Consider the following 27,063-nt stretch of genomic DNA (forward strand, 5'->3'; position numbering starts at 1 on the left):
AAGCAGTGTCTGAGCATGCTCCGTAGCTGCTTTCCCGCAGGATTTTCCATCTGCCTCCGGTACTCCGGATCCAGAGCCTGAAATCACGTCTTATTGTTAATCCAAAGGAGCCAGAACCCAGGGTGATGGGAAGGCGCATTAAGAGTAATCCAGCAAAGTGGCTTAACCATTAATGGGTCCCCGCTCCGTGCGTCAGGTCCAGTCCCGCTCTCCTGGTTTATTGCCTCTTACTCCAGTTCTTTTTCATTTGGCTGAGGAAATGGAAATCTCACACAGGAAGTTCTGGGCCTCATTTTGTGGAGATGGAGTCTGTTTTCTGTTTGTCGGCTGCTCGGTGTGGGACCGCTGCCTGCTCATGTGAACTGCTGCCCATCTTTGGGCAGGAACTCAAACTGGGGATCTATCACGTGAGCCCGCGTGCACCAATCCCCCCCTTCCCCTCGCGCTGCCTGCGCAGGGAGCCGCTGAGCCTTTGGCGACGGGCAGCCTCGAGATGGAATTTCTGATCGGGTTCGCTCAGCCAGCGCTCAGCGCCTGCCCCGGGACGAGCTGCCTCCCCCTCCCGCGGGGCGCGGGGCTGCGTCCCCCCGGGCTGCCGGAGCAGGTGCGGGCTCCTGGTTGCCCGTTGAGGTGGGAGAAGGCGGTGGTGGCAGCCCACCCCTTGGCGTGGGTCTTTGGGGAGCAGTGGGTATGGGTTGAGGGGCTCTACTCTGCGAGGTCCTGTTCTTCTCGGTGGAGGAACGAGGGTCTTCATCTTGTAGCAGAGGCCCAACCGCTTCCCCACCTTGCCCTCTCCATGGAGGGGGGCTGAGCAGCCCCTCTTGTCCCACTGTGCCCTTACTCTGGGGCGTGGGCAGCCTTCCTCATGTTGGCTCCCAGCTCCTCCACCCCTAGTGCTCTTTGGCTCACCCAGAGAATCTGTCTTATCCACGGTGAGAAGCCTGGCAGCTCTTTCAACCCAGACCTTTTGTGTTGACCCAGCGTTGCATGGCCGGGTGTTGGTGGTCCAGGATCTGGGACAGCAGTGGCTGAGCTTTCCTGGAGGTAGTGACGAATGGCAGGGAACCAGCTCCACTCCTGGGCATGACCTGCGACTTGCACCGTTTTCCCTGGAGGTGGGAAAGGAAAAGGGGAGCACTGGGTTAGTGTTTCAGCTCTCTATTGACACAAGCCTGGGGCTGTTCAGTAACCAGGTAGAGTCACCGAGTCCGGGGGTTTAGATAGGAGCAGCTTCAAAGAAGTTTAGAAGTAAAACATGGGTCAGAGCAGCAGGTGTGTTGGAGTGAGCCAAGGTTTATGGGCAGGGTGAGCTCAGGAACGGGGAAAGCATGCGAGCAGCTAGTGCAGATGCCAAGCTGCAGAACTGAGTAGGGGTCCTGTGCCGTTACACACGTGCTCTGTCCCTCACGGTGGTGGGACGTGCCATGAGGTCCCCACCAGTGCCAATGGAGAAGCCAGTTGGACATGCTGAAACCACCTCCCTGCACTCTGCAGCCGTCGCTTTCAGTGCCCATCGTGATGGTGTGGGCACAGAAAAGAGACAGTAAAAAAAAATCCCTGAAGCACAGAAGCACCCTGCAAGGATGCCACAAATGTGCTAAAGCTTCTGGAAAAACCAGGCCCCGTCCCCACCTGGCAGCCCCCTCGCAGCAAAGGCCTGGCCCGGAGCTTGCAGCAAAGTGCAGCTCGTCCGGGGCCAGCGCCGCTGCCAGAATGACGGCCTGGGCTCGGGGCCAGCGGGGCAGCTCGTCAGGGCCCCGCCAGAGCCTCCGGCCCGGGCTGCCGGGGCTGTAGGTCCCGAGGCCTCCGCTCACGCCGCGTTCGCCATGTTCACCGTCGCTCGTTCTTAGGCAGGGAGAGAGCTGGGGGACTTTGAGAACGTCTAAACTCAGCCCAGCTGTGGCAGTTGGTTTATTGCTTTCAGCTGGTACTTGAACCCAGGTCCTGGTCTTGGAGTCTTTCCCAGGTTTAATCCCCGGAGCTTTCTCTGCAGCTGTATGACACTGCGCTGACCCCAAATGAGGATAGGAAAATAGAAACGGTGCCAAGCCAGAGTCTCTTTTTCATTTGGAGTCTGGCTGTCTGCCCATGACCAGGGTTACATAATGGGAAACATAGCTGGGGCTCTGGAGAGCCCGCGTTTCACCACGCTGCCCAGACCTTCGCGTTCTGATGCTATATATCTTCCTAATTGTAGCTCGGATGCATTTATCACACTGCTGGATTTGAGTCCTCACAATAAAAAAAAAAAAAAAAAAAAAAAAAAAAACCCCAGCCCACACCAAATTCCTCAGCTCGCTGCTTTCCCCCTCGGACAGAGGCGGAGGGAAAGGTGTGCGGGGCGAGCGCTGCCGAGAGCTGGTGCGCGGCTGGGAGCCACGCGGGAGCGGGCTCTGCGGGGCGGTGGGAGCCTGTGTCTTTGGGGTCCTTTTCTTGGCGGTGGTGTGGGAGCAAAGCCCGGCTCCTGGCAGGCATCCTCGCCCTCGCTGGGGGCTCAGCGGTCCCAGATTCAACCTGGAGGAGAAGCTGTGCCTTCCCCCCAACGCCCCCTCCTTGGTCTGGCGCGCTCGGCCGGCTCTGGGCCACACCTGCACGGTCACCGTGCCTCAGGGGATGCGCTGGGGCCTGTTCTCAGCCAGAAGGCCACAGAGGGGTGACAGGCTGCCTAGAGCCCTCTCCTGGGGCTGCTGTGCATGTGTGAGAGGCGCGGGGATGTCCGTCCCCTCTACCTCTTTGGGAGAGGGGCTCGACGCGCTTTCCGTGGCTCTTCTCTCAGGTGTTGCAGGAGCTAAACCTGACCGTGGGCATCTCTGCAGCAGTGTCCCGTGGCTGGGGGATTGGGCGTCTGGACCGGGGGTTCCCAGGGCTTCTAGCTGCAAGCAACAGTCGCTTCTGTGTCTTAGAATTAATTTGTATCTGCACATTTTATGGCAAACGTTGCTTTGAGGTCTGAACAGACGGTCATTTAAAGGAGTTGCACTGCCATGCGAGCGCGTTGGAGAAGTGTGTTTCAGACCAACTGTCCCCAGGAGTAATTTGCAGAGATTAGGGTGTAAAAGCAGGGAGAGGGGAGCAGGGTGGATCTCCTAAGGGAGGGATATCAGCAGCAGATGGGGCGAAAGGCAGATCTCCAAGGAGGCTGCTGTCGTTCAAGTGAATCCATCTCCTTTTGGGACATATGGCTGGGCAGGGGAGAGCAAAGTTTCTCTTTGTTGCTGCAATGAATCCGTTGCTAAATGAAGCGCAAGAAGCGATGGGGAAGCCACTGGCTAGACAGACCAAAGCGCCTCAGGGCTGACCCTGGCGAATCTGCGCTCCTTCCACGCTGCAGCGAAGGGCCTCTCAGTTTGTGGAGACTGTCTGCAAGCATTTAAAAATGGTTAATTTAAACCAAGTATTAAATTAAATCCAAAAGCTCTGAGCGCATTCTAGAGCTTACCTGCCCAGAGGGATCTGCCAGATCGCTCTCATCACGTCGCTCTTGCAGAGGAGTGTCACTGAGATGGCAGCTCCCACTGGGAGAGGTGGACAGAGTCTTGGACAGGGGTGCCAAGACCTTGCTGGAGTTTGCCAGAGACTAAATGGAAAATCCCTTCTGCAGAGCTCAGCCTTAGTTAGTAATGCTGGCCACCGGCGTTTCCCTATCGAGACATCAAAGCGAGGATTCGGAGGTGTCTCGGTAGTGTAAACCTGGCCAAGAAGGAAGGTGAAGTCGAGTGAAGCAGAAGCCAAAAGGCTCCGTGGAGAAGGGGGCTGCGGTGCAGCAGAGGCTGGCTGGGAGGAGACCGCACCTCTCCCGGGGTGGAGAGCAGCCCTCGAGCTCCCAGGGCAGGTTCCTGGGAGAGGAGTGGGTTTATGGATGGCGTGCAGGGCAGAGTGGGGGAAATCACTGGTGCCACGGGGCAGAGGGGCTGCGACCATGTCCTCCCCGCTCCGGGCAGCTGTATCGGAGTCCAGGGTGAGGTTGGTGAATGCACTTGGGAGGAGCTCCCACCGCCAGCCCCTTCTGTTCCTTGCGGAGGAGCCGCTTTTAGTTCGGCTTCCCCTGGGCCGGGAGAGAGGAGACCCAGGAGGGGGATGAAGAGCACTTTGGACGGTGGTGCAGGGGCTGGTGCGGGTCGGCAGGCCCTGGGAGCCCACGAGCCCGAGGCGTTTGCCGTGCGCACGGCGGCCAGGGAGCACAATGCAGGGCTTCTTCTGCGCCGCTTTCCGGGTTTGTTCTGCAGCTGTGGAGTTTGAATGTTAGTGTTTAAACAAGCTGGTATTACACAGGAAACGGCCACCTCCACAGGCCCCCGCGGGCTTGTAACATGGGGTCATTGTGCTTGATATTAATCACCAGGCAGCCCGCGGCCCCGGTGAAGATGGTGGCTTACGCCAGAGCACCGCGGCCGGCGGGGATTCGGCAATTCTTCTCCCAGGCAACCAGCGATAGGACAAGAGGACACAGCCTCAAGCTTGACCAGGGGAGGGTCAGGTTGGACATTAGGAAGCATTTCTTCTCAGCAAGGGTCATTAGCCATTGGAAGGGGCTGCCCAGGGAGGTGGTGGAGTCACCATCTCTGGAGGGGTTTAAGAAAAGCCTGGACATGGCACTTAGTGCCCTGGTCTAGTTGCCATGGTGGTGTCAGGGCAATGGTTGGACTCGATGAGCCCAGAGGTCTCTTCCAACCTGATGGATTCTGTGATTCTGTGAGCGGCAGGCTCGCTCCCGTGCCATCTCCCCCATCGCCCTCTGCTTGCTCTGGGACGTGCCTTTTGCCTCGCGGTGACGCGTGCCCGTTGTGGGTGCCCATCTCTGGCAGGAGCCACCCGACCTCGCCGGGGCCGCGCTCCAGCCCGCGCGCTTGTGCGGCTCTCGCCTGGCCGGGCTGCGTCCTGTCGGCGTGCAGCTGGGCTGCGCTCACACTGACAGCTACATTAAACCTGGAATCCTGAGGCAATAAAAAAGAAATTAACTCTTATTTTTTTTTCCTGCCCTAGTGGAATAAGCAAATGTAAATGTGTCTGTGGGGAAGTGAATGAACCCCCGTTCTGAGGAAAGACCTCGCGCTAACCCCCTTCTCGCTTCCTCGGTTAAAAGCTCGGGGAGCCTCGTCCCTGTACCTGGGAGCTGCGTGCCTGGGCTCGGGGTCAGCGACTCGGGGCCTCCCTCCGCAGGGGATGCTGGAGCTGGGGCACTGCGTGTGCAGCACTTCAGGCACCTGGGCCTGCCTCGGCTTTGCAGAGAGGCTCTGGCACCGCGGCGCCGTGGGGTGACGTGAGCCAGAAGTGCCCAGAGGTGGCCGCAGTGGTGTCCTGGGAAGGGACAGTGGGGAGAAGGCACCTGACAGGGCTCCCGAGGGTTGTGCAACCTGCTAGGGTGAGTGCACGTCCCAGTGGGAGACCCACGGGGCTGTACGGGGTCGGCGTGAGCTGTCAGCCCTCGCTGGCTTTGCCAGTAAATGATCTTGGTGGTGCCAGCGGTGGGAGCTGCACCCGAGGGGAAGGCAGAAAATTCAGACCCTCTCTCTGCGGTGCTACCTCTGCATCGCAGGAGAAAACCAGAGCAGAAAGGCCAACGCCTCCTTCTTCGTTGGCTTTGTGAAGGCTCTGCAGGGTGCTGCCTGTGAGGGTGCTGATGCGGAGCTGCTCGGGGTCGCGTTGCAGCAAGATCTCGGTACCCAGGGAGCCGGCACAGCCTGTGGTGTGGCTCAGAGCAGCCCGGGGTGGGACCCTGACACATCCAGTGTGAATGACGGATGCGGCAAGGCGCTGCGAAGCTGTAGGGAGCTGAGGATGAAGGGGATAAAGTGACAGGGCCTGCTGTCGTGCTCAGGGGGTGGTGAGGGGCTGCCCTGCCTGGCAGCGCTGGCAGAGGGCTGTGGGGAAAGGAGAGGGGGCTGCTGGGCTGGGTGGCTGTGAGGGTGTCGGCAGCGTCGGCTCAGTGACTGTTCTTCACACAGGGTTTTTCTGATGTGGGGTGGAGGGAGATGACTCCCTGTCCTTCATCTCTGCTGCTTCTTCCCCCCACTACCACCCAGGATCCCGGTCCTGCCCAGCATCCTACAGCTGCTCTCTGCCTCCCTCCTTCCCTCCCTCGCGGGTGAGCTCCATCCCCTGCCCGCAGCCGTGGTTCTCGGGGAGTGGGGGCGAGGTCTCTGCAGTGTCTTTCCCTTCCCCTCCACCCTGGCCCCATGCACCTGGCTGTCTCAGCCCCCTTGGGAACATCCCCTGCATCAGTGCTTGTCCCCAACACGCTGCGCGCTCGCTCCATGGTCCCTCGCAGCCTCTGCACCTCCTTCAGCCCTGCCGAGCCCTCGTGGCAGCCCACGCTGGCAGGGCCCCTCCAGCGCTCTGTGACCGCGCTCCGGCAGCCCCGCGCCGTTGCCCGCGGGGCACTGGGGAGGGCCGAGCCTCCCAAGCCCTGCGCATCTCCCATGGGCAGAGCTCGCCTTGGAGGTGGCCCAGAGCAGCCCTATCGCATCCGGTGCTTGTCTCTGCAGCCTGGGCCGGAGGATAAACTATCAGGGCTGTGGGGCAGTGGATCATTCCTCTTATTATTTTCTTCTTTTGCAGATAGGGGTCGTGGAAAGTTCAGTTCCTTTTAACCCTCGCAGCTCTGTTTATTTTCCAGCTGGTAGCGCAAACGCAGCGTTTCCCATTACATCACAAAGGGCCTCGGACAGATCCCTCTGAAAAACGTGTTGCAACTGTTTATTTTTTTCCATATTTAAACATTTCTGACAGCCAGACCTGGCTGAGCCAAGCGATGGAGCTTTGTGAATGAACCCAGCTCCCGGTGTCTCTGCACGGAGGGCTTGCAGGGACCTCTTCTCCTCTGCAGCGCTGCGGGCTGGGGCTGCCTTAGGGACGTGGGCGACTCTGCATTACATGTGTGCTGATTACGTGCCGGGCTTTGATTAATGGCTCCTCATTCTGCCTGGCTCCCAGGACGCTCTTGAAAACAAGATGTTTCATTTCAGTGTGCTTTCCTGGTACATTGATTCCTGTAAATAACCCAGTGCAGACTCTGTCCACCTGGAGCAGTTCAAAGAGCAGGGGGGCCTCTCTCCAGCCCTGGGCTGCTTCGGGCTGCGCTGGGCACTGCTGCAGCCCCGGCGATCCTGGCTGCCCTGGTGTGGGGTGGAGGAGCAGCCCTCCTCACTGCCACCAGAAGCAGATCAAGCCCCAGTTTCCCCTATTCTCTGCTTTTGTCCCAGTTTACGCACTAAAAAAACCCAATGTGAGTGCTTACAGAGGGAGAAACGCAGCACGAGGCAGCCTGCTCGGCTGCAGTGCCCGTGTGCTTGTTGCCTGCTTGCCCTGTGCTGGCCATCCCCAGGGTGCTGGGCCCTGCCCAGGGTGTGCTCAGCGATGGGGATGTGTGATGGGGAAGGTGAGACACCGCAGAGGCAGCTTTGCAGGTCCCTCACAAGTGTTGAAACCGTGGCCAGAAGCAAAACACGGCTTAACCCGCTGCAGCGGGGCTTTAACTAAAAAAAATCTCCGTGCTTTAGAGCGCGGCTGCAGCATGTGATTGCAGCAGATAACAGCCGGGTGAAGGAGAGGGTGCCCCGGGCTGGGCTGGAGCCCCCCAGGCTGCGCTGGAGCCCCCCGGGTGCCTCTTTTCCCCCCGACAGCAGTGCAGGGGACTGGTCTGTTCTCCCGGCAGGCTTTGAAATTGAGCAATAAGCAGCGTTTCTCCCATCTGGAATGAGCTGGGTTCGTGCCGGCTCTGCACGGGGAAGCTGCGTCCCGTCCGTGTGCCATCCTGGGAGTGGGCAGAGGCGGGCAGGGCGAGATGCTGGGAGCCGTCCCCACGCAGGGGGACGGGGCGGTCGGTGCCAGCGCTCGCGGGCGAGGGTTACAAGCCCCTCGTGGGTTGGGTGCCAGCGCAGCTGCGGCCTGAGCCCTCCCGGTGGGGTCGGTTAGCAGCGGCGGTGGCCGTGCCTCGCCTCGCCTCACCTCTCTGGTATTCGCTGCAGCATTGCAGGCAACTCCCCGACGCATTCCAGCCCCGAATTGCTCACGTCTCTCCTCGTTCTCCCAGGGTCTCAGTAGATGTGTGGGCGACGCTGGCTGACTTCTGTAACATACTGACCACAGTGAATCAGTCGGAGGTGCCCTTGTACAAGGACCCAGATGACGACCTTGCCCTGCTTAGCCTGGAAGAGGATCGGCTGCTCTCGGGCTTCGTTCCCCTGCTGGTCGCCCCCCAGGAGCCCTGCTACGTGGAGAGGACCTCGGACAAGGTCAGCAGTAGGCCAAACATCCCCCCCTCGATTCCTCCAGACTTTTATTCTTGGGAAGTTTTTCTGTGCAAACGGAACACGATTAAGTCATTGAGAAGGGTGTTAAGGGAAAATATCGACCTTTCAGCCGCTGACATCCAGCTCTGTGTCATGAAAACCCCTCTCGACTTCCTCTGGTGTGTGTGTGCTCGCTGGCATGTTGTATATACGATCATTTCCTCACTTGTTTAAATAGTGCAGCTTGTGTTGGCAGTGCTCTCAGTGCACTCCAAATGGTTTGCATCATGCTTAAAGCACCCTCCCCCTCCCCCCGGCCACAAAACTCTGCCTTAGGAAGGCAGCCAGGACTTTTTTCCTTCTCTAAAGAGGAGAGTGATAAATAGGTGACTAGAGAGAAGCAGACACCATGTGTTAACGTACAAAAGGCTTTTAGGAATATGAAGCATTCCCCACTGCCCGCTCTCTATTTTCCTTTCTTTGCTTTAGGAGCCCATTCTAGCCTGAACTTTTCCTTTGGCTGTTTGTTTTTAGAATAATGAAATCAGTTCCCTTGTTGCTGTGGGGTTTGGGGTCTGCTCTCTGCCACCACCTGGGCAGAAGGGACCTGGGGGCTGTGCTCGGGTAACGTGTCTGAACCTGATGTGGGATGGAAGAGGCACAATGGCATTTGTTGTGCACGCCCTCGGAGGCTCGGTGGGGTAAGAGTGGCTCTCAACAGTTTCCTGCTTGGAGGCAGAATCAGCACCAGAAACACTGCTCATCTGGGAAGCTGCGGCGGCGTTGCCTCCCCGAGCGGTTGGTGCTACGAGGGGAGAAGTGGAGACGCAGGAGCTGGGTTCTGTGGAGAGCCTGCGTGTGCCGGTGGCAATGTGCCTTCCCACGTGCCACTTCTTCTTGACATTTTCCTGAAATGCTGGTGAGAAGTTGAGGACCTTTGTCACAGAGGTGCAAATTTCTGTTTCACTTCTCTGTCCGCCCAGCCCATGCTCACAGCACTGCCCGTGGTGGAGGAGCACAGGGTCCCAGTAAAACAGAGAGCTCTCCCAGTTTGGGGAAGCACCTTAGTCCAGGAATTCACTGTGGAAAAATGGATTTTCAAGGCTCTGTTTGAAGGGGCTAAAATACCAAGCATGCGATTGCCATTGCTGCCCTAAGGCAGCCTGGTCACCCAGGCTGTGGCCTCAGGGGGGTTCTGCTGGGGACAGTCCCAGTGCCCCTCTCTCTATGCAGGGACTCTTTCCCCCAGGTGAGGTGGCTGAGCAGCCCGGTCTGGTGCCCCATAACGTGTGGGAAGGGGTCGGTGTTCCCTGAGCTCTGCCTTTTCTGACCACACACCGGTTTATTCGGAGTGCCATCTACCTGCCCTGCCAGGCACTTGCGCTCACGTCTGTGAAAGCAGAGACGTATCTTTGTCCTGTAGCTACACCTGAGCTCCCGAGCTGACTTTTCTCACTCTCCTGGCTCCCTTTGGTTCTGGGGCTTTATAAAGAAACTGTACACCACCACACCACCACGGGCAGGAGCTGGTGCCCTTCACAGCGCAGCAGCACCCACCCAAGCATCCAGGATTATCGGGCACGGTGGTACCAGCTCAGCTCTGCTGAAGAGGCACCCCGGACCCCAGAGAGGAGCCAGGCCTGGCTGTGTCTGTCCCCCTTTTCTTTCTTTTATTTTTTTTTCCACCTCTGTGGGTCTTGTTTGCTTTGAAAGTAGCTGACTTTGGAACTGTGATCCCACCCAGCAGGCCGGGCTGTTCGCTCCTGTTTGTGCAGGTCTGAGCCCCTGTTGTGTGCCAGTCGTGGTGTGCTGTCTTCTGGTCTCTGCCTTACGCACCAAATGCATCGCACAGAGGCAGACAGAGGAACCCGCCGGTACCAGCACTGCCCTGGACACCCTGAGCAGGAGCAATGGGTTCTGCAAGGTGTCTTCTCAGTCCAGTGCTCACCAGTGGTTTCGTTAATGGTCAGACTGGTGAAACAGCGGGTGTGTGTATTCACTTTGCGGAGGACACCCAAGAGGGTTAAGGGGAGACTGGTGAGGCAGACCAGAGATCTCAAAAGCCTGACTTCCAAGAAGGGACTGGAAGAGCTGGGGCTTTTTAGTCTAGAGGAAATTCAGGGAAAATGCTGTTGCAGAGAGGAAGAGAACAAGCTGTGCTCCAGCTCTATGCTGGAAAGCACAGGGAGGAATGGGCATGAATGGCAGCAAAATAGATTAAGACTAGACTTGAGGAAAGGCTTCATACCTTTGGGTAGTTAAGCACTTGAAAGCAGCCTCCTTAGCCATTCTGAAGAATCTCTTCAGCCTTGGAGATTTTTAAAAGCAGGCTGGATGCTCTCTCAGGTACAACTTAGGTGGAGGTGAACTACCTCGGAAAAGGAGGCAAAGTGACCTCTTTGGATGCTCCTACCCCATCTTCTGTCATTCAGGAAAGCTCTAGAAAGGGACTGGAGTGGCAGCTGCGTCATTACAGTCCAATGACTACCTTGTGCCACAAATCTTCTCCTCCTTCAGTATTAATGAAGTGAATTATTTGACTCTCCAGGACTGGAGTGTTGTAGAAGGCCGTGCAGACCGAGTGAGGAGTGACTGAGAGGCAGGAACCCAAATGCCTTTCACTGGGAGCGAGATAACAAAAAGGCTCTTCCCTACAAAGAAGCCCCCAATCCAACTTGACCGGGGGATGCTTGTGGGTGGTCCCCTGTCCCCATCTGCTCCGTGCCCTCCTTTTAGCGTGCAGAGCCCAGATGATTCTGACTCCTCAGCGGATGCACCTCTGGGCTGTTGGCAGCGGAAGGGTGCCGTGTCCATGCCGAGCATGGTGGCACGAGGGGATCTGTGTCCCTGAGGCTCGATCAGGCGATGGCAGCAGGTGCTGTGGCGGAGCATCCAGCTCCTATCACATCCAGCCCCATTCCAGGAACGTTCCCATTTGCGTGCTCCTGGTTGGTTGCCGACTGACTGAGCTGCGAGCAGGTGAGAAATGGTGTTTCTGTGCAGTGAGAACTCTTTCCAGTGCTGATTTTTCATTGCTCTTTAGCAGGAGTTATTTTTCTGCACCCAATTTCTTTCCCTTGTGTTGTCAGTCTTGGCTCAGTTTTCAGCCCAGCTTCCTGACACTTCTTTGCTGAAGAGGCAAAGAAAATGTACTACTCTTTGTATGGCACCCTGTGAGCATCTTGTGGGCTGGGAGAAGGGTTCTGGTATGCCAAAGTGGCTCTGGGAAGCTCGCTGTGATACCTTTCCTATCACTCGCGTGGCTAGGAAGAGACCATTGGCTTTTTACAGCAAGGATAATATCTCACTCACTTGCTGGTGCTCCAAATCCATACCCCATGCATTTGTACCATAGCTCTTTTAATGAAATTTGTAAAATTTTGGAGGAAAGGAATCTGTTGGAAGGTGAGACTGGAGACTGTTGGGCTTAAAATGGTGTTGGGTTATTGGCCCCACCAAGAGGATGGTTGTTCTGTAAGCTGTGTAGGACAAACACTGGACTTCTCGCTTCTTTTTGTTCTCCGTGTCCCATGTAGCAGATGGAGTGCAGTATTCAGCCAGAGTTTCTCGGCAAGTTTTTGAGCATTTGGCCTGGCTCTTATTTTGAGTGAAAACGTTCTGCCTCCGTTCGTTGCCACGAAGCTGCGCGTTCGGATTCCTGCTGGAGCCAGTGTGACACTTAGAGCTTCCCATCGTCTCTTGCACTGTCATTGAAGCTGTAACCAACAAAAGCTGGCTCCAGGGTGAGCATAACTTGGTGATGTTTTCCTGGGCGTATGTTGGGCAGATATCCATTGCAGCTTGTGTGATGGAACACCATCGAATGTACCAGTCAACAGCAAACTATGCAGCCTGGTGCCTGAGCTGTCAGACTGTGTCTGCAGCGGTCCCAGCCGAAGGAGACGCTGCCAGGACCTCGCTCACCCAGCGTTGTACCCGAGGCAAGAGCAGGGAGCAGCAGCATGGTTGAGTTGAGGTGCAGGAAGGAGGAAGGTAACAACTGTGGATTCGTCAGGTGGTGTGTGGTGCTGCTGAGGGGGACTTGTAATGGAAAACACGTGGGTTGTGTTGAGGTGAAAGCAAGTCCTAGTGATGGTGCCTCTGAGCTGTGCGTGGGTCTGTTCTTGTGCAGCCCTGGGAACCTGGGGCATGTCCTGGTTTCCTCAGCTCTCACTAAACCCTGTTGTCTCGGGAGCATCCTGCTCTGCAGTGGCCCCATGGAGCTGGTGGCAAGGCTGGAAGAGGGCTGCAGAGCATGGAGCAGAGCAGGGAGGTCCTTCTCCTCACTGCAGGCACATGGCATCGCTGATTGCCTGCATCCCTGCAAGCTCTGCATCACCCAAGCCTGTGCCTGCAGCGAACGCTCTGCCACATGCCCCGGCCAGGGAGATGTGGAGGAGAAAGTGTTAATGTCCCTTCCCACAATAAACCTCTCTGCATGGGGGGTCCTGAAACCTGAGCCTCTCCCTCCTCCCCCAGCCCTGACACACGTTAATAAAAGGTTTTTAAATGCCAATAAAAAGGCAGCAGCCCCAGCTCACTAGGTCCGGGGCCCAGGGTCCTTGGGAAGGCACTTCACAAATGTGTTTTTTGCATTTTCAGGCTTTTGGCTGGTGAATAAGATTGAGGAGAAATACTCCTTCCCCTGATAACAATACAGTGAGACGCAGGATCAGCAGTGTGTGGATTAAAACCAGACGGTGCATGATTAATACATATACTTATAGGGCTAGTCACTGTGGTTCCCTCCTCTCCAACAGAAAGGCACTTTTTTTTCCTTCATGTGCACGCTCATGTGTGGAGTGGACTGCCTCAGATACTCGCCACTCAGCTAGTCTCAACCCTCCCTCACCTCACCAGGCAAACAAAAGCCCTAAAATGCGAGGCTCTGAAACTGGCAATATTTTATTGCCCTAGACCTACAGACTGGGTACGGTGTGGCTCCTCCAGCTCCAGGGTGGCCAGTTCGCTTCCCACACTTGGTGCCATTCATGTTTCATGAGTATTTGCTTCCTGCTGTTTGTACGACTCACCTGTCAGTGCAGAGCGCCTAAAATCCAAGCTTTGGTCTCCTTAGAAAACACAAATCTCTTTCCTCTGGACTGTCCAGCCCAGGTGGACAACCCAAATCAGACCCTCTCTCTAGTTGCCCCAACATGCTCTAGATTTGCAGAGCTAGTAGCCTTTGAATTAGCTATTTAGGAACCTTCCATAGTAGGCTTGGGCTAAAAGTTGTCTTGTTATTCCCTTATTTATGATATTTCAGTCTTCTTAAGACTTGCAGATACCTCTTGGAGACAGGACATGGCACTTAGTGCCATGGTCTAGTTGCCATGGTGGTGTCAGGGCAACAGTTGGACTCGATGATCCCAGAGGGCTCTTCCAACCTGGTTGATTCTGTGATTCTGTGATTCTTGGCAATGTGTAGTCATGTCTGATGCTTCTTGGAAAGGCAACCCTAGGTTTAAAAGCCCAGGAGGAACAGCTATCATAGTGACCAGGCTCTGTCATGCCCCTGAACACCAGATCTTTCATCCTTTTGGAAACCTAATGGCTCCTGGGATGCCAGGGATGAAATCCACCTTAGAGTGGCCATGCTACAGTGATTTTAGGAGGACTTCTTGCAAGGCATCAGAGGAAGGGTAAGCAAGACCAGGACTCTGAGAGCACAAACTCTTTGTAAGCAGAGAGAAAATCCCAGTGAGCACATGTAACTGTTTTCTCAGCATCCTTTCCATATTCCTATTCCATCGCCTTCGAGCATCTCCCTCCAGCTGGCAGGCAAATGCACTCAGCCCATGAGAGCGAGAGCTTCCAGCACGGAGTTTGGTCCAGAGAGGAAAAGGGAAACTGTGAGCAGAGATCGGAGCCCCAAGTAGGAGAGTCCAAGGAGGAGTCATCCTTGAAAAACTCCTTCCATTCCTGCCTTGCCTCGGTTTCCAAACAAGCAGTGAAAGATCCCTGCCACAGGCAGCCCAGCTCGGAGCGGGGACTTGGCAGGAGCTGGCAGCCCCGAGGCAGCGGAGTTAGAGATGTTTACATTTTCTGACCAGTATCTGAACTCCATCCCAGCCTCGACCTTCCCTTTCTTGTGGTGCCTTTGGATTGTAAAAGGCAATTAGGCTAAATTATGGGCCATGTTGGAAGATGAGGTCGTTGGGTGATGGAGGAGAGGCTGGATTTTTTGCCACCACGAAGGTAGCGTGCAGAATATCACCTGCCTTGAACTTGGTGTGTCCTTGAGCTGCAAGTGCAAGGGACTGCGTGGACACCATGGGAGCCTCTCTGTGCTCTGCCTTTGCTGGGTGTCATCAGCACGGTTGGCAGTGGGAAGTGTCAAGCCGAGTCGGTGTCCCCGGGTGACAGAGGGGGGTACGCTGGTGTCTGTTGTGCTGTTCTAAAACATACCTTCATAGCAAGGGGCATGTGCTGTCCTAGTGACGGCTGCTGCATCTGCCTGGGCTGTGCAGGGCGTCTTCCAGAGAGGTGGTCTGGTCACTCACCAGTCGGGCTCGGTTTTTAATCGCTCTCTAAGCTAAGAGAGTTTTGAGCATATTCTTAAAACTGCGTTTCTCCAGCCGAAGGTCAAGGGAACTCGTGGCAAATAAGCACTAGCGCTGCCCGAGCACACTGAATACAGCCCTGGAGAGATCCGCAATGTGGAGTAAGAGTTCAGGCTCTTAAAAGCAGGGGGGGTGGGTTTAAAAAACAACAAAAAAAAAAACCTGCAATAAATCTAGTGAGTGGAATCTGAGGGAAATGATCCCATCTGGAAAACTCCAGCGCTGGTGCTGCTGAAGGCTTAAGGAGCGATGCAGATCGCTAAAAGAAAACCCTGCAGTCTGAGGATGACAGGCTGCTTAATTGATGTCCATCGCAACTGGTACTCTGCCAGTTTATGTTGGCCACCTTCCAGCGTGCTGTAATTTTGGGGCCAGGTGTGAAGCGTTTCTGTTCCGTCTTGTTCCCAAGCACCTACAGAAGCCTCACACGTCTCACTCGAGGCTGCAGCCCTGTAGGAAACAGCTGTACAGGTACAGGGGAAAGGAAATGTCACAGCTGGGCTCGGAGTACTCCCCCGTGCCTTGCCTAGGGCTCTGGTTGGGGGGCCGCTCTCCCCCCACGCCGTGCCGGCTTTGGGGAGGTGGCCACTGTCCCAGGCACACCTGCCTGTCTGTCAGCAAGGTGCTTTGAACCTCCAGGAGCTGCCGGGAAGAATGTCCAGGTCAGAAACTCCCTCTTCAAAGAGGAGCCCCCGGTGGTGTGCGTCAGCCCTGGGCGTGGGGAGCACAGCCCCGAGAGCCCCGGATGCTGGCAAGCCAGGGGAGCTGCGGCCGTCTCCTCTGGGCTCTTCTCCTTCGGGAAACCACAGGGAAATGCCCAAGGGAACAAGAGCAGGTCTTGTAGAAAGCACCAAGCCTTGTTTTCGCGGGGCTGAGAACCCATCGGGATCTCGAGCAAAGTGCTGCAGGAGCCGGTTTCAATCGCTGTTAAAAACGTGCTTTATTTCTGGGCTAAACTGGTTTTGTTTCGATTTCCACTAATTGAATTTTGCTGTAGGTTGGGAATTCCTCCCTCACTGCTCTGACCCTGATGTATAAATGTGTCCCAAGTCCCCCCATCCCCTTTTGATAAGCAGAACAGATGGAGTGAGAGATGTAACGATCTCTCGGGCATGGTTTGGATCCCCTGAGCCATTCTCATGGTGTTGCTGGGCTGTGGCCGTCTGGGCTCGGTGTGTTGCTCTGTGAGCTGCTGCACCAGGTTGTAAGGAGGTGACCGCTGTGCTCCTCTGCTCTCCTCCACACCCACCAGATGCTTCCAGCGTCCCCCTTTGCTCCTGGAGGCATAGCTTTGCATTTAGCTGTATTAAACCGTGTGGTGTTTGCTCGTGAGTAGGCGACTGAGCAATTTTGAGTTGTTTTTTTGTCTGTTGGCGAGTTGCTCACTTCAGAGATCGGGAGGGCAGGAGATGGTGTCTAATCTGCAGGCTTTATCAGTAAAGGTTTTCTTTGTCCAGGTCACTGAACCTATTGTTAAGCAGCATAAGCCCAAGCGAGCTTCCCCGCGGCCGCGCCAGCACTGCCCTCCTGTTTATGCTGACATTTTAAGACCTCTGTTGAGCAGATTTGAATCCAGGCCGTATCCTGTGCACTGCAGTCTCTGGGGCATACTAGCTTCTCACGTCCTCTCGTCCCAGCCTTGCAGAGTGCTCGGGCTGAGGACAACTGCCTGCCTGATGGCGCGCAGCCGTGGCATCGAGCTGCAGAAACAGTGTTGGAGGCAGCAGGAGTTCAAGCTGTGCAGCTACTTTGCCACAGCCAAGCGTGAACAGATCCCACAGCCCTGGCCAGGCAGGCACGATGGCGAGGGGGAGCGGCTCTAACCGTACCTCGAGTCCAGCCACCCCTCTGTAGAGCCAAGGTCCTGCTGCTTTGCCTCCCTCCTGAAGCTGAGAGCTGGTGTGTGAGAACTGCAGTCTCCCTGCGAGGTGAGGAACCACCTGCCAACGTGTTAAGATCCAGCTACACATGTTCTCTTAACGCGCCTGTTAGCGAGCGTGAGAGTGGCTTTGTGGTCTGGACGTGGCTTGCAGGGAAGTACGAGGTGCTGCCTTCCAGGCAGCCCCATCTCTTGGAGGGGAAGCAGGGAGGGAAGAACCAGCAGTTGGTGGAAACAACCTTCCCTACCCCTGAGATGCCTCTTTCCTGGCATGTGGAGGGAGCAAGCCGTACCCCGGTGCATGGGGAAGCCGTGGGGAATTTGCTCAAGCGGCTCGTGATGTTTCCATCCCTTCCTGCCCTGCCTTCCCCCAGCCTTGGATCCACCTCTGCCGCTCCTCCAGGCTCGTCTTGGACAGGGCACTTGAGCCACTGCGTCGGCTCCAAGTGAATCAGGCACTGGGTGTGAGCCGTGCACGTGTACCAGCACGTGGGTGGTTCCCCAGCCAGCGCTGCACAGTTTGGCTCTGGTGTCAGCAGAAGGCTCTTGTAAAGCGTTTTCTGGAAGCGTGATGTGATCATCAGCTCGAGGCAGAGACTGACAGGATAAATCAGCCTTGTCCCATGCCTGGTTTCAGGCAGCGTTGGATCTTTTCATGCGGATCAGATGACACTCGTTGTCAAACATGCTCACTTCTGTCATGGTCAGGCCAGGTTTATGTAATGGGATGGAAAACTTACTTGTGTGCCGTCCTTCTGGCCTAAAAGCTGCCTCTGGAGGTTCAGCACAGACTCTTGGGAAACGGGAAGTCAAGAAACTCGCTGACCGCGTGTTCCCGGAGTCAGCACCAAGTGGAGTGACCAAGGAAAGGCGAGTCAAACCCCGCAGTCTCCTGTGCAGCCCCTCCTCGGCGTACGCTGCCCACACCCTTCGCCTCCCATGGGGTTTTTGGGCAGGTACCGGCCTTGCTTCTGCCGCACCAGCATCCCAACGGCGCACAGCCTGCCCCGTCTGGGAGGACATCAGGCCCAGACAGTGCACGGCTCTGGCTATGAGAGAGGTGTTCACCATGACTGTAGTGTGCTCAGAATGACATAGTAGAGTCCAGACCTCGTGGAATTTGCCGATTAGTCTGTAAGTGTATTGAAAGGCCTCATTAAAACACCATTAACGCTGGATCCTCTCCCAATGAGCCATCTCTTATTGCTACCCAGAGAAACTCTGAGGAAATGGGAAGGCTGCTCTGGCTGGCCGAGCCGGTCCCTGGGCATGAAGCGTGGCCTCACCTCGGACAGTCTTTGTGGTGCTCAAGGGTTAACGTGGTGCTTCTGATCGTGCGGGGGGTCCCTGGGACTCGGAGTTGCCTCTTTGCCTCAAGCTTTGCCAGCTGGATACACCATCACTGCTCAGACTCTGCACTCTGCTGCTAAACTCAGTCCTTGACCTGACTCGTTGCCTGTGGCTTAGCTTCGGGGGTGACCCTGTTTCATGGCCCTATTTTGTCTTTGACCAAGTGAAATGCTTAAAACATCCCTGCTGAAGACGACGACGGCTTTGGTATCCACCAACGCAGCTATTGGAAGGACCTCAGGAAACCCAAAAAAAGACCCAATTAATAACTCCTCATTGTTATCCTGAATAAGAAAGATCCACGTCCTGGGAAGGTCGCCAGAGAAGTGGACGGGGTGGAATGCAGGGAGTGGTCAGCCCAAATAACAGATGGGGATCTACTCTGTCTCTACGGGAGACGGAAGGTGACCTCTGTCATTGAGCTTGGAGCCTGCTCCCCACGTTTCTGCTCCCAGCCGGACCACGCGTTGTTTTTGTGGATGCCAAATCCATGCGCCAGCGCTGGGCTAAGTCTGGACGAGGATGGAGAGCCCAGCTCCCGTGGCAAGCTGGAGCTGTCACCCTCGGTGTCCTCATGCCGTCACATCCCAAATCAGAAAGAGAAGACACCACCGTGGTCTTATTTATTGTTTTCTTGCCGTCATTGAGGTCAAAGCAGTTCCCAGGCATTAATGAACGTATCTCCACAACACGTTATGACAGAAGGAAAAGCAATTTCCTTGTTGGAGATTGGCAACAGAGGTACGCGGGGCTGAGGGACCGAGCCGGGTCCCACAGGAAACCTTAGCTCCAGGATGAGAACAAGCCCCTGATACCCAGGATTTCAGGCCAGCGCCTCAGCCCCAGGCCACCACGTCCCTTAGGAAGCCGAGGGGGTACGAAGTGAAGGTTCACTGGGAAGTGTTAAAATTCTTCCCAAACATGAGCAACGTTGCTGCTGCTGGTCTGACTGTGTCTGTGGTGGGGCACTGAAAATGCTGGATGTTTAATCCAGATAATCGAATCAAATTTTTCCCTATAACATATTTGCATATATTTCCTTAAACATAAGGTAAAACTCATAATTTATTTAAATTACCAACATTTGCCGTAACATTTTGCATGCCAGCATTTTACATAAAGCGTTTTCTCCACCATATGTAACAAATACTGGTCTGTAAGTTTATATATTATGAATAGCGACAACAATAGTATTTATTTCTAGTCATTTTGTTGATTTATTTCTTTAAACTTTCCCAAAACTTCCTTGCACTTGGGCTAGGTAGATGCATATATAAATGCAAATTCTTAGTGTGAAGACAAATGTGTTTTCTGAGGCCTGAGAAGTTATTGCCTGCCTGCTCTGCTGAGTTTGTGAACCACAGAACAGCTTTACGGTTTGGTTCCGTATTTATCTTAAGCATAAATGGTGTAATGTTTGTTATGGCATCCGCTGTTATTGAGGGAAAGAGATTTATGTCTGTAGAGAGAAGGAGATGGAGTTTGCTACGTCTTTCTAATGCTGTGTCAGTGCACCTGGTATGGTCCACGCGTGATGTTTCCCGTGGAGACGTGGCCACAGAGCAGCACGTGCAGAGTGTGTCAGGGACGTGCCTGCTGATGGGCACTGGTGAGGCCGCACCTTGAATCCTGTGTCCAGTTGTGGGCCCCGCACTTCGAGAGAGATGTTGAGGTGTTGGAGCGAGTGCAGAGGAGGGCGACCAAGCTGGTGAAGGGTCTGGAGGGTCTGACCTCCGAGGAACGGCTGAGGGAGCTGGGGGTGTTTAGCCTGGAGAAGAGGAGGCTCAGAGGTGACCTTAGTGCAGTCTACAACTACCTGAAGGGAGGTTGTAGCGCAGTGGGAGTCGGCCTCTTCTCCCAGGCAACCAGCGACAGGACAAGAGGACACAGCCTCAAGCTTCGCCAGGGGAGGGTCAGGTTGGACATTAGGAAGCATTTCTTCTCAGCAAGGGTCATTAGCCATTGGAAGGGGCTGCCCAGGGAGGTGGTGGAGTCACCATCTCTGGAGGGGTTTAAGAAAAGCCTGGACATGGCACTTAGTGCCCTAGTCTAGTTGCCATGGTGGTGTGAGGGCAATGGTTGGACTCGATGATCCCAGAGGGCTCTTCCAACCTGATTGATTCTGGGATTCTGTGGGTGTTTTGGAGGTGATACAGTGACCTGCCAGTGACATACCACATTTCTGGTGCTGAAGTCACTTTTGAAGGTCATACTTGCACTCTTAAGTCATCCAGATGCTTCTTGAACTCGTACCCATTGCCAGCTTATACTGTTGGCTCCCTCTAGTACCAGCAACTTCTTTTAGTTCAGCATCTGTCCTAATGACCAAAGATCTGATCAACGCTGACCTGAGCATTGCAGAAACCTGATGGATGAAATGCTCCCATCAGTCCAGGCCGTGGGAGCTGAATTTGCCCAGCAATTGCCCGTTTTCACACCCATAGCTGCAACCTTCGTTTAGACACGAGCATCCTCACCGACTTCCCTGTGACTTGAGAATTGCTCGTTAGTGACTGCCCTGACATGGGAAAGGAGAGATCCTCCAGGTATCAGCATGGAGGGACACCTCGTGTTTTGGAAGTGTGTAGTACCTGCTAAACGTACAAGAAGTTTAATCACGCAGGAAATGTTGGGGTTATAGAGATAAATCCACGTGGGCTGGAGAGCTGGGAGTTGGGTGGGTGGATTTGGCCAGGTGGGAGTGGGAGCGAATATCTGTGTGGATGCGTTGGATGATTCTGTCATTGCAAGTGTGTAGATGGAGCAGTTGTTAACCAGAAAAGTGGCCAAAGAGGTGGAAATGCTGGCTGGGATAGCAAGGGAGTCACAGCTTCAAAGGTACCAGCAAGTTGTGGTGTGCTGCTGACCTCTGCGACAGGGAACCATCTCCCAAAGGCCATCACTGCGGGAACGCTGGAGCCTGATCCTCCAGGCCATTATCTGCCTAATTCTGTGTCAGTAAAAGTCTTCTGTAGCTCATGGGTGGTTTAGAGACTGAACGCCCAGGGCAGCATTTCTGAAGGTTGCGTGAATGATCTGGGTGAGACGACAGAAATGCAGCCAGCGTGAGCAGCCCCTGCCCACGGCGTGCCCTGGGGCTGCGTGGGCTTTTTGTGGCATGAGTGGGATTGATTTGCTGGCAGCAATACGCAGGAGGACTTCAGGATCCATTCATACTTGTTCTTCTTGATGTCCTCTGCCTTGTTGTTCCCGATAGTTAGGTGAAAGTTGTTCCACTGGCAAGGTGGCACCTTTAGGTTCCTTAAGGGTGCAGAGCTTGGCTTGGCTGATGCACATATCCCGTGGGGTGTGGAGCTGCCTTCCTCCCAGGAGGGTCTGAGCATCTTCAGTGCTTGACCTGTGGGGATAGCAGAGCCCTCATCGCGGCCACTCCACAGCTTCTCTGCCCATCCTTCTCTTCTCCGAATAAAACCCACCACTTTGGAGAATCGTTTATTTAAATGAGTTATTCCATGTTTTATGCGTTTTTTTTGTCTAAAATGGAACATCTTGGCATGGTAAAATGTGAGGACAGGAGAGAATTTTCCAGAACTTATAGAATCACGGAATGGTTTAGGTTGGAAGGGACCTTAAAGATCATCTAGTTCCAACCCCCTGCCACGGGTAGGGACACCTTCCTCTAGACCAGGTTGCTCCAAGCCCCATCCAACCTGGCCTGGAACACTGCCAGGGAGGGGGCAGCCACAGCTTCTCTGGGCAACCTGGGCCAGTGTCTCACCACCCTCACAGCAAAGAATTTCTTCCTCAGATCTCATCTCAATCTCCCCTCTTTCAGTTTAAAACAGTTCTCCCTCGTCGTGTCACTACTTGTCCTTGTAAAAAGCCCCTCTCCAGCTTTCCTGTAGCCCCTTCAGGTACTGGAAGGTGCTAGAAGGTCTCCCCAGAGCCTTCTCTTCTCCAGGCTGAACAGCCCCAACTCTCCCAGCCTGTCTCCATAGCAGAGGTGCTCCAGCCCTCCATCTTCGTGGCCTCCTCTGGACTCGCTCCAACAGCTCCATGTCCTCCTTATGTTCTCTTCTAACTTCTGAGAGACGTAGCGTGTATGTGCTCACGGGATATAATTTCTGCCCTGCCATGTCTCTCCTTGTACAGACTGAAGCGCGTGGGCTGTTCCTTGTCGTGATGAAATCCTCGAAGCCTGGGTTAGATGGCTTCAGGGCAGTCTGGTGATGAGGAGGAAGCCTGGTAGACTGTTACCCCTCAGAGATGCGCTGCGTGCTCCCGTCTTGTCCTGGGCAGTGCCGCCCCTTCCTGCAGGCACCTCGCTCCTCCTGTAGCTCGTGGGTCTCCTGTTCCCTTGGGCAGGATTCCCACTTTTCAGCTCTTCCCAGATTTCACCTCGGTTTCCCCCTTTTTAATAGGAATGCTTGGCCTCTTGCACTCCGACTCGGGGAGGAGCAGCGTGTTTCTGCAGCTGGCCTGGTGCCAGATGTCATCACTTCAGGCAGTGCCACGCTGCACATCTTCAGCAGTTTGAAATGGAGAGACAGAGAGAGACAGATAAGATCAGCAGCTTTAGGTGATGGCATTGTTTCAAATAAACCATGCATGACCCAAAGCTTCCACTTCAAATGGGGAATGAAATTGCTTCATCCTTTGACAGCTTGCTCCATGAAAGAAATTTATCTTCACTTAATTGCTTTAGATCCCAAGAGGCTGTGTACAGTAATTTCTAGGAGATAATTATATCAAATTAAAAAAATATGTGACTATCCGACTGCTGAGCATGAAGGCAGTGGCCGGAGAGCAGGAAGGAAAGAGGCACCACATCTGACTCAGGTTCACAGTCCTCTCCTCGCCGTGGTCTGCAGGCATGGCACTGGGAGAGCCCGTCTGCGAGGGGCCAGGCGCCGGGGCGCAGGGTGCTCGGGGCCGGGACTCCTGCTCTCCTGGAGCTCCTTTGGGGTCCTGCCTGCGCTCCCCTGCTCTGAGGCACGGCAGGAGTTTCCGTCCCCGTGCCTTGTCGCTTGGTGGGGACGGCAAGGCTGGCCAGGCAGAGCTTGGCAGTGCCTTCATCCGGTTAGTTCTCCTGTGTAGTTGGACAGTAGAGCTGAGGAACAAGAAAGCTTGTTGATTTAAAAACATGTATATTTAGAAGCAGAGTGTAAACTTCCTGCCCAGGCTGGGATTGGATTCTTGACTATGTTTGAGTTTCCAATTTTCATTTCCTTTGCCCTCATACTTAACATTGTGTATCTCCCAGAGTGTGCCCCAGACTAATCTCTCCTTAACCCTCCCTCGCCCCACATTTTTCTCTCATTATTTGCACATCAGTTCCAGTTCTTCCAGGAAGCGGCGTATCTCCTGCCTGTCACTCCGTGCCATGGCTGAGCCTGGGCTCCTGCAGGTCTCCTCCGTCCCTCTGGAAGTGACCTCAGACCCGAGCTGGGGACTGGAGCAGGGACAGAACTGCTGGCAGTTGCCATCTCTGGGAAGAAGATGGACTGTTTCAGCACGGGTTGAGATCCTGAAGGGACATCCCTCTTTGTAGCTCATGGGAAACAATCACTGACCACTTCCAGGAGGGGTAAAACACTCCATCATCTAAATCTTCTCTTTCTCTCCTTTAAATCAGACTTGACTGCTTCATGTGACAGCTCCTGCCCTGCCATTGCCTTTACAGCCCATCTCCTGGGGACAAAGATAGTTTTGTTCCCCCCTAGGGCTGTGACAATTTTTGTGTGTGATCCTGCGTGGGCTTTGAAAGGGTTGTCAACAATCCTGGGCCAGAACTGAGCTCCTCCCCAGCCCTGTGATGTGCAGGCTGGTTTTTGAAGTGCGATGCTGCTTCGGCTGTTCCCAGGAAGTCTGGAGGGGAACTGTGTTTGTACTAACGAGGTAAAGTCCCTGTGTGTTTCTGGAGGGGATCTACTCAATGGGCTCTTTGATGTCATCTCAGTTTTTGGACTTACATCAAGTAAGTCTAAAGAAATAAAGAAATGTTTTGGCTTAGCCTAAAACATTTGCACCTGAGCAAGATGACCTGTGGCTGTCCTGGTGTCTAAGGAAGAAATCCACGGCCACCGGTGGAGCTGAGGCCTGGAGCAAGGAGACGGAGGCTTCTGGTTCCAAAAGTTGCCCACCCAGACAAGCTGGCTCCCAGGGCTGTCTGAGGTGGTGAGGTGGGAGAGTTGTCACATGTAAAATGTCTCCTCGAGGCAGTCCTCAAACTTAGCGCAGTCCTCACGTGCTGTTCAGGATGCTGCTGATGGTTGATCTCCTACCCCCCCGAGTGCAGACAAAACCAGCCCTCTGAGATGTTCCCTGCTGTACTGTGTAGTTCGGTTCACGAGTGCCGAGCTGAACAGCATCTCCCTCTCCCCGTGCCTCGAGATCCTGAGAAATCTGACGTTGGGATGACCATCCCTCAAATGTCCTCGTGGTTCACGTGTCGTCTCCTTGTTCAGACCTCACAGTGCTGCCACAGGGCTTGCGTTTAATCGTCTTCTGGCCTGGCTGCGCTCTCCAGCAGGTCACACAGCCTGATCTTCAGCTGCCTGGTGGTTTGTCATTATCTTTTTGTTGTATGAGATGTCCAGAGAAAGCTTGGCACACGGCGGTGGTTCGCGGCGTCGCTGCTGGCCTCGGTGACCTCTGCAGCCCAGATAGCCTTTGCCCTTTTGTGTCCTCCTGGGAGCCATCCTGGGCTGGTCTGAGGTTTTGGTCCCTTAGTCCCAGGCTCAGAGAGGGGAGGGGAAGAGCGGCTTATGGCAGCGATGCTTGGTTGCCTGAAACAAGGAGCCTCCTCTCCTCCAGCACGGTGTAGGTGGAGGCGTGTGGGGTCACACTGCGCAGCTCCGTGACTACCCAATGCGCCAGTCCCATAAGAGTTAGCAACTGATCAACTGGAAAGGGGTGCTCTGTTGAGGACAGTGAGAAGTGGGACGTGGTCAGAGGGGATGACCAGCCGGGCATGGCACTGCACAGCCACACCAGACAGGTCAATAAGCTCAAGCCCAGGCCTCTTGGTCCCCAAGATTAAGACATGTCTCCTTCTGTCACTGTGGGGTTTTTCTGTGTTTTCCCCTAAGAGCTGTGTCAGCAGCAGCCACTCTGTCCGCGTCCTCTTGTCCTTCTTTTCTTTTTCCTTTCTTTGCTTTCTTGACATACTTCTTCACTTGCTCCTTTTTTGTTGCCATTAGTGAAAAATACATCACCCAAACCCATTTGAAATGCTCTTTCTGCCCTTAATAGTTGCAGAGACTGGCTGCCCTGAGAGGCAAAGCCAGGAGCCGTGGGGGACAGGCAGGGGGGCTGCAAGGGGACGGGCACGCTAGTGCAGAACCTGGCAGAAGAGCGTTTAAGAAGCTGAGAGTACGAGGAGCTCTCATCTGGCTCGAAGCTGCTGCTCCCAGCGCACTCGGCGTTTTGTTTCAGAGGCCACGAGTGAATGAGTTAATGGTGATCCCAGATGGCTTCGGAGTTTGCCTCTTGCCACCCCTTCCTGTTCCCCCAGGATCTCAGATGGTGGCGGGAGATGAAGTAAAATTCTAGAGTTTATTGTAAAGTTCATCTCCTTCCCTAAATCATGCTGGAACTTGTGCGTGCTGTGTTGGCAGCTTCAAGGGGATGCTACCTGGTAATTAATTAGTTGTCAAGAGACAGCCCAGAGGTTCCAAGTCTTTATATTCTTGCTAATAGAAATCGCTCTGATTACATTTTCCCCCTTGGCTGGAGGGCTGAAGAGCGCGGAGCAGGAGCTATGGTCCATGGGCAGCTGGAGCCTCTCCTTTGTGGGGACTCGTCCGAGCGTGCTGGCACACGCTTCCGCGAGCACGAGCCCCGAGGGAGCCCAGTCCTGAGCCCTGGCTTTGCCACCCAGCTCTGCTCGTGTTCCTCATCACGCTTCCCCTGCCTTTGCAGGTGAGCCCTGCCACCATTTCCCTTCAGCTCCTCCTCGGGGTCTTCTCTTGGTGTTGTCGTTCCCGTTGCCCCTTCCTCTGCAGCCCCTCCCCAGCCCGGACAGAGGTGCTGGGCGTGTTTCCTTCGCAGAGCCCTTTTTCTGGGCTAAGCTTAGAGAAATATTCGGTGTCTGCAGAGATTCCTGGTGTTTCTCTCAGGCTCACTTCTGTTGTCTTCATCCTTATCTCTGTGCTTCTGCAGTTAGTCGTGAGCAACATGTGGTTGGGAGCTACATGAGAGGTGCCTGGAGAGGCCCCTGTCTCAGCCAAGCAAGGGACCAGACACACAACACTGGTCTGCACCTCGGTTATCCAGTGGTTTGGTAAAGGACCGTTTACATTTTTGTGCACTACTTTATGTTTTTCCCATCTTTTTGCAGAGATTCTCTGCCAACAGCTGACAGTTTCCCCTCTCCCCTTCTCTGGTCGGTGTCTGTGTGTACCCCAGCAGCCTGGTTCTGTCCGACATCTTGAGCAGCTTTGTGCCCATTCAAAATTAGCATCTTTGGAATTGAACCCCATCACTCATCCAAACTCTCCTCCTTATCGTGCTTCTGTGGCCAGCACCACCATCCTGGGGGGAGCGATGTATGATGTCCCAACTGTTTGGGCGACATCGCTCTCCTCCTCCCTCTGCAGCAGGACACAGACATTTTCCGTTGCGTCCGTCAGCAATGTCCTGAAAATCAGACCTTTCCATGGCTCCAGGAGGCACTTGTCTGGGGAGTTAGACTTTAGGGAGCATTTCTTCTCAGCAAGGGTCATTAGCCATGGGAAGGGGCTGCCCAGGGAGGTGGTGGAGTCACCATCTCTGGAGGGGTTTAAGAAAAGACTGGACATGGCACTTAGTGCCATGGTCTAGTTGCCATGGTGGTGTCAGGGCAATGGTTGGACTCGATGATCCCAGAGGGCTCTTCCAACCTGATTGATTCTGTGATTCTGTGAAGGAGCTGCTGGGCTTGCCGAGCGGCACTGTGGGTACCTGCAGGAGGTGACGGTGGCCTGCCAGCCGTAGTGACCCAGGTACGCTGGTGTGAGTGGACCTTTGCACTGATGCACAGTGGTCCATCTCAGCCCAGGACAGAGCTTGCTTTGTCTCCTCATGTCTGGGAGAGACT

The 27,063-nt window shown here is 54.8% G+C and overlaps 1 protein-coding gene across 2 annotated transcripts in view; it reads left to right on the top strand.

Annotated features, from left to right (window-relative positions):
* Positions 1–27,063, top strand: part of SMG6 (SMG6 nonsense mediated mRNA decay factor) — a 117,448-nt gene that overhangs the window by 57,458 nt on the left and 32,927 nt on the right. For both annotated transcript variants that reach the window (XM_068415993.1, XM_068415994.1), the window contains exon 13: positions 8,033–8,234. In XM_068415993.1, coding sequence (XP_068272094.1) covers positions 8,033–8,234 — 202 coding nt within the window. The remainder of the gene's footprint in view (positions 1–8,032; positions 8,235–27,063) is intronic.

The sequence above is a fragment of the Nyctibius grandis genome, chromosome 18 (genome assembly GCF_013368605.1).
Source record: "Nyctibius grandis isolate bNycGra1 chromosome 18, bNycGra1.pri, whole genome shotgun sequence".
In the NCBI taxonomy this organism is placed as follows: Eukaryota; Metazoa; Chordata; class Aves; order Nyctibiiformes; family Nyctibiidae; genus Nyctibius; species Nyctibius grandis.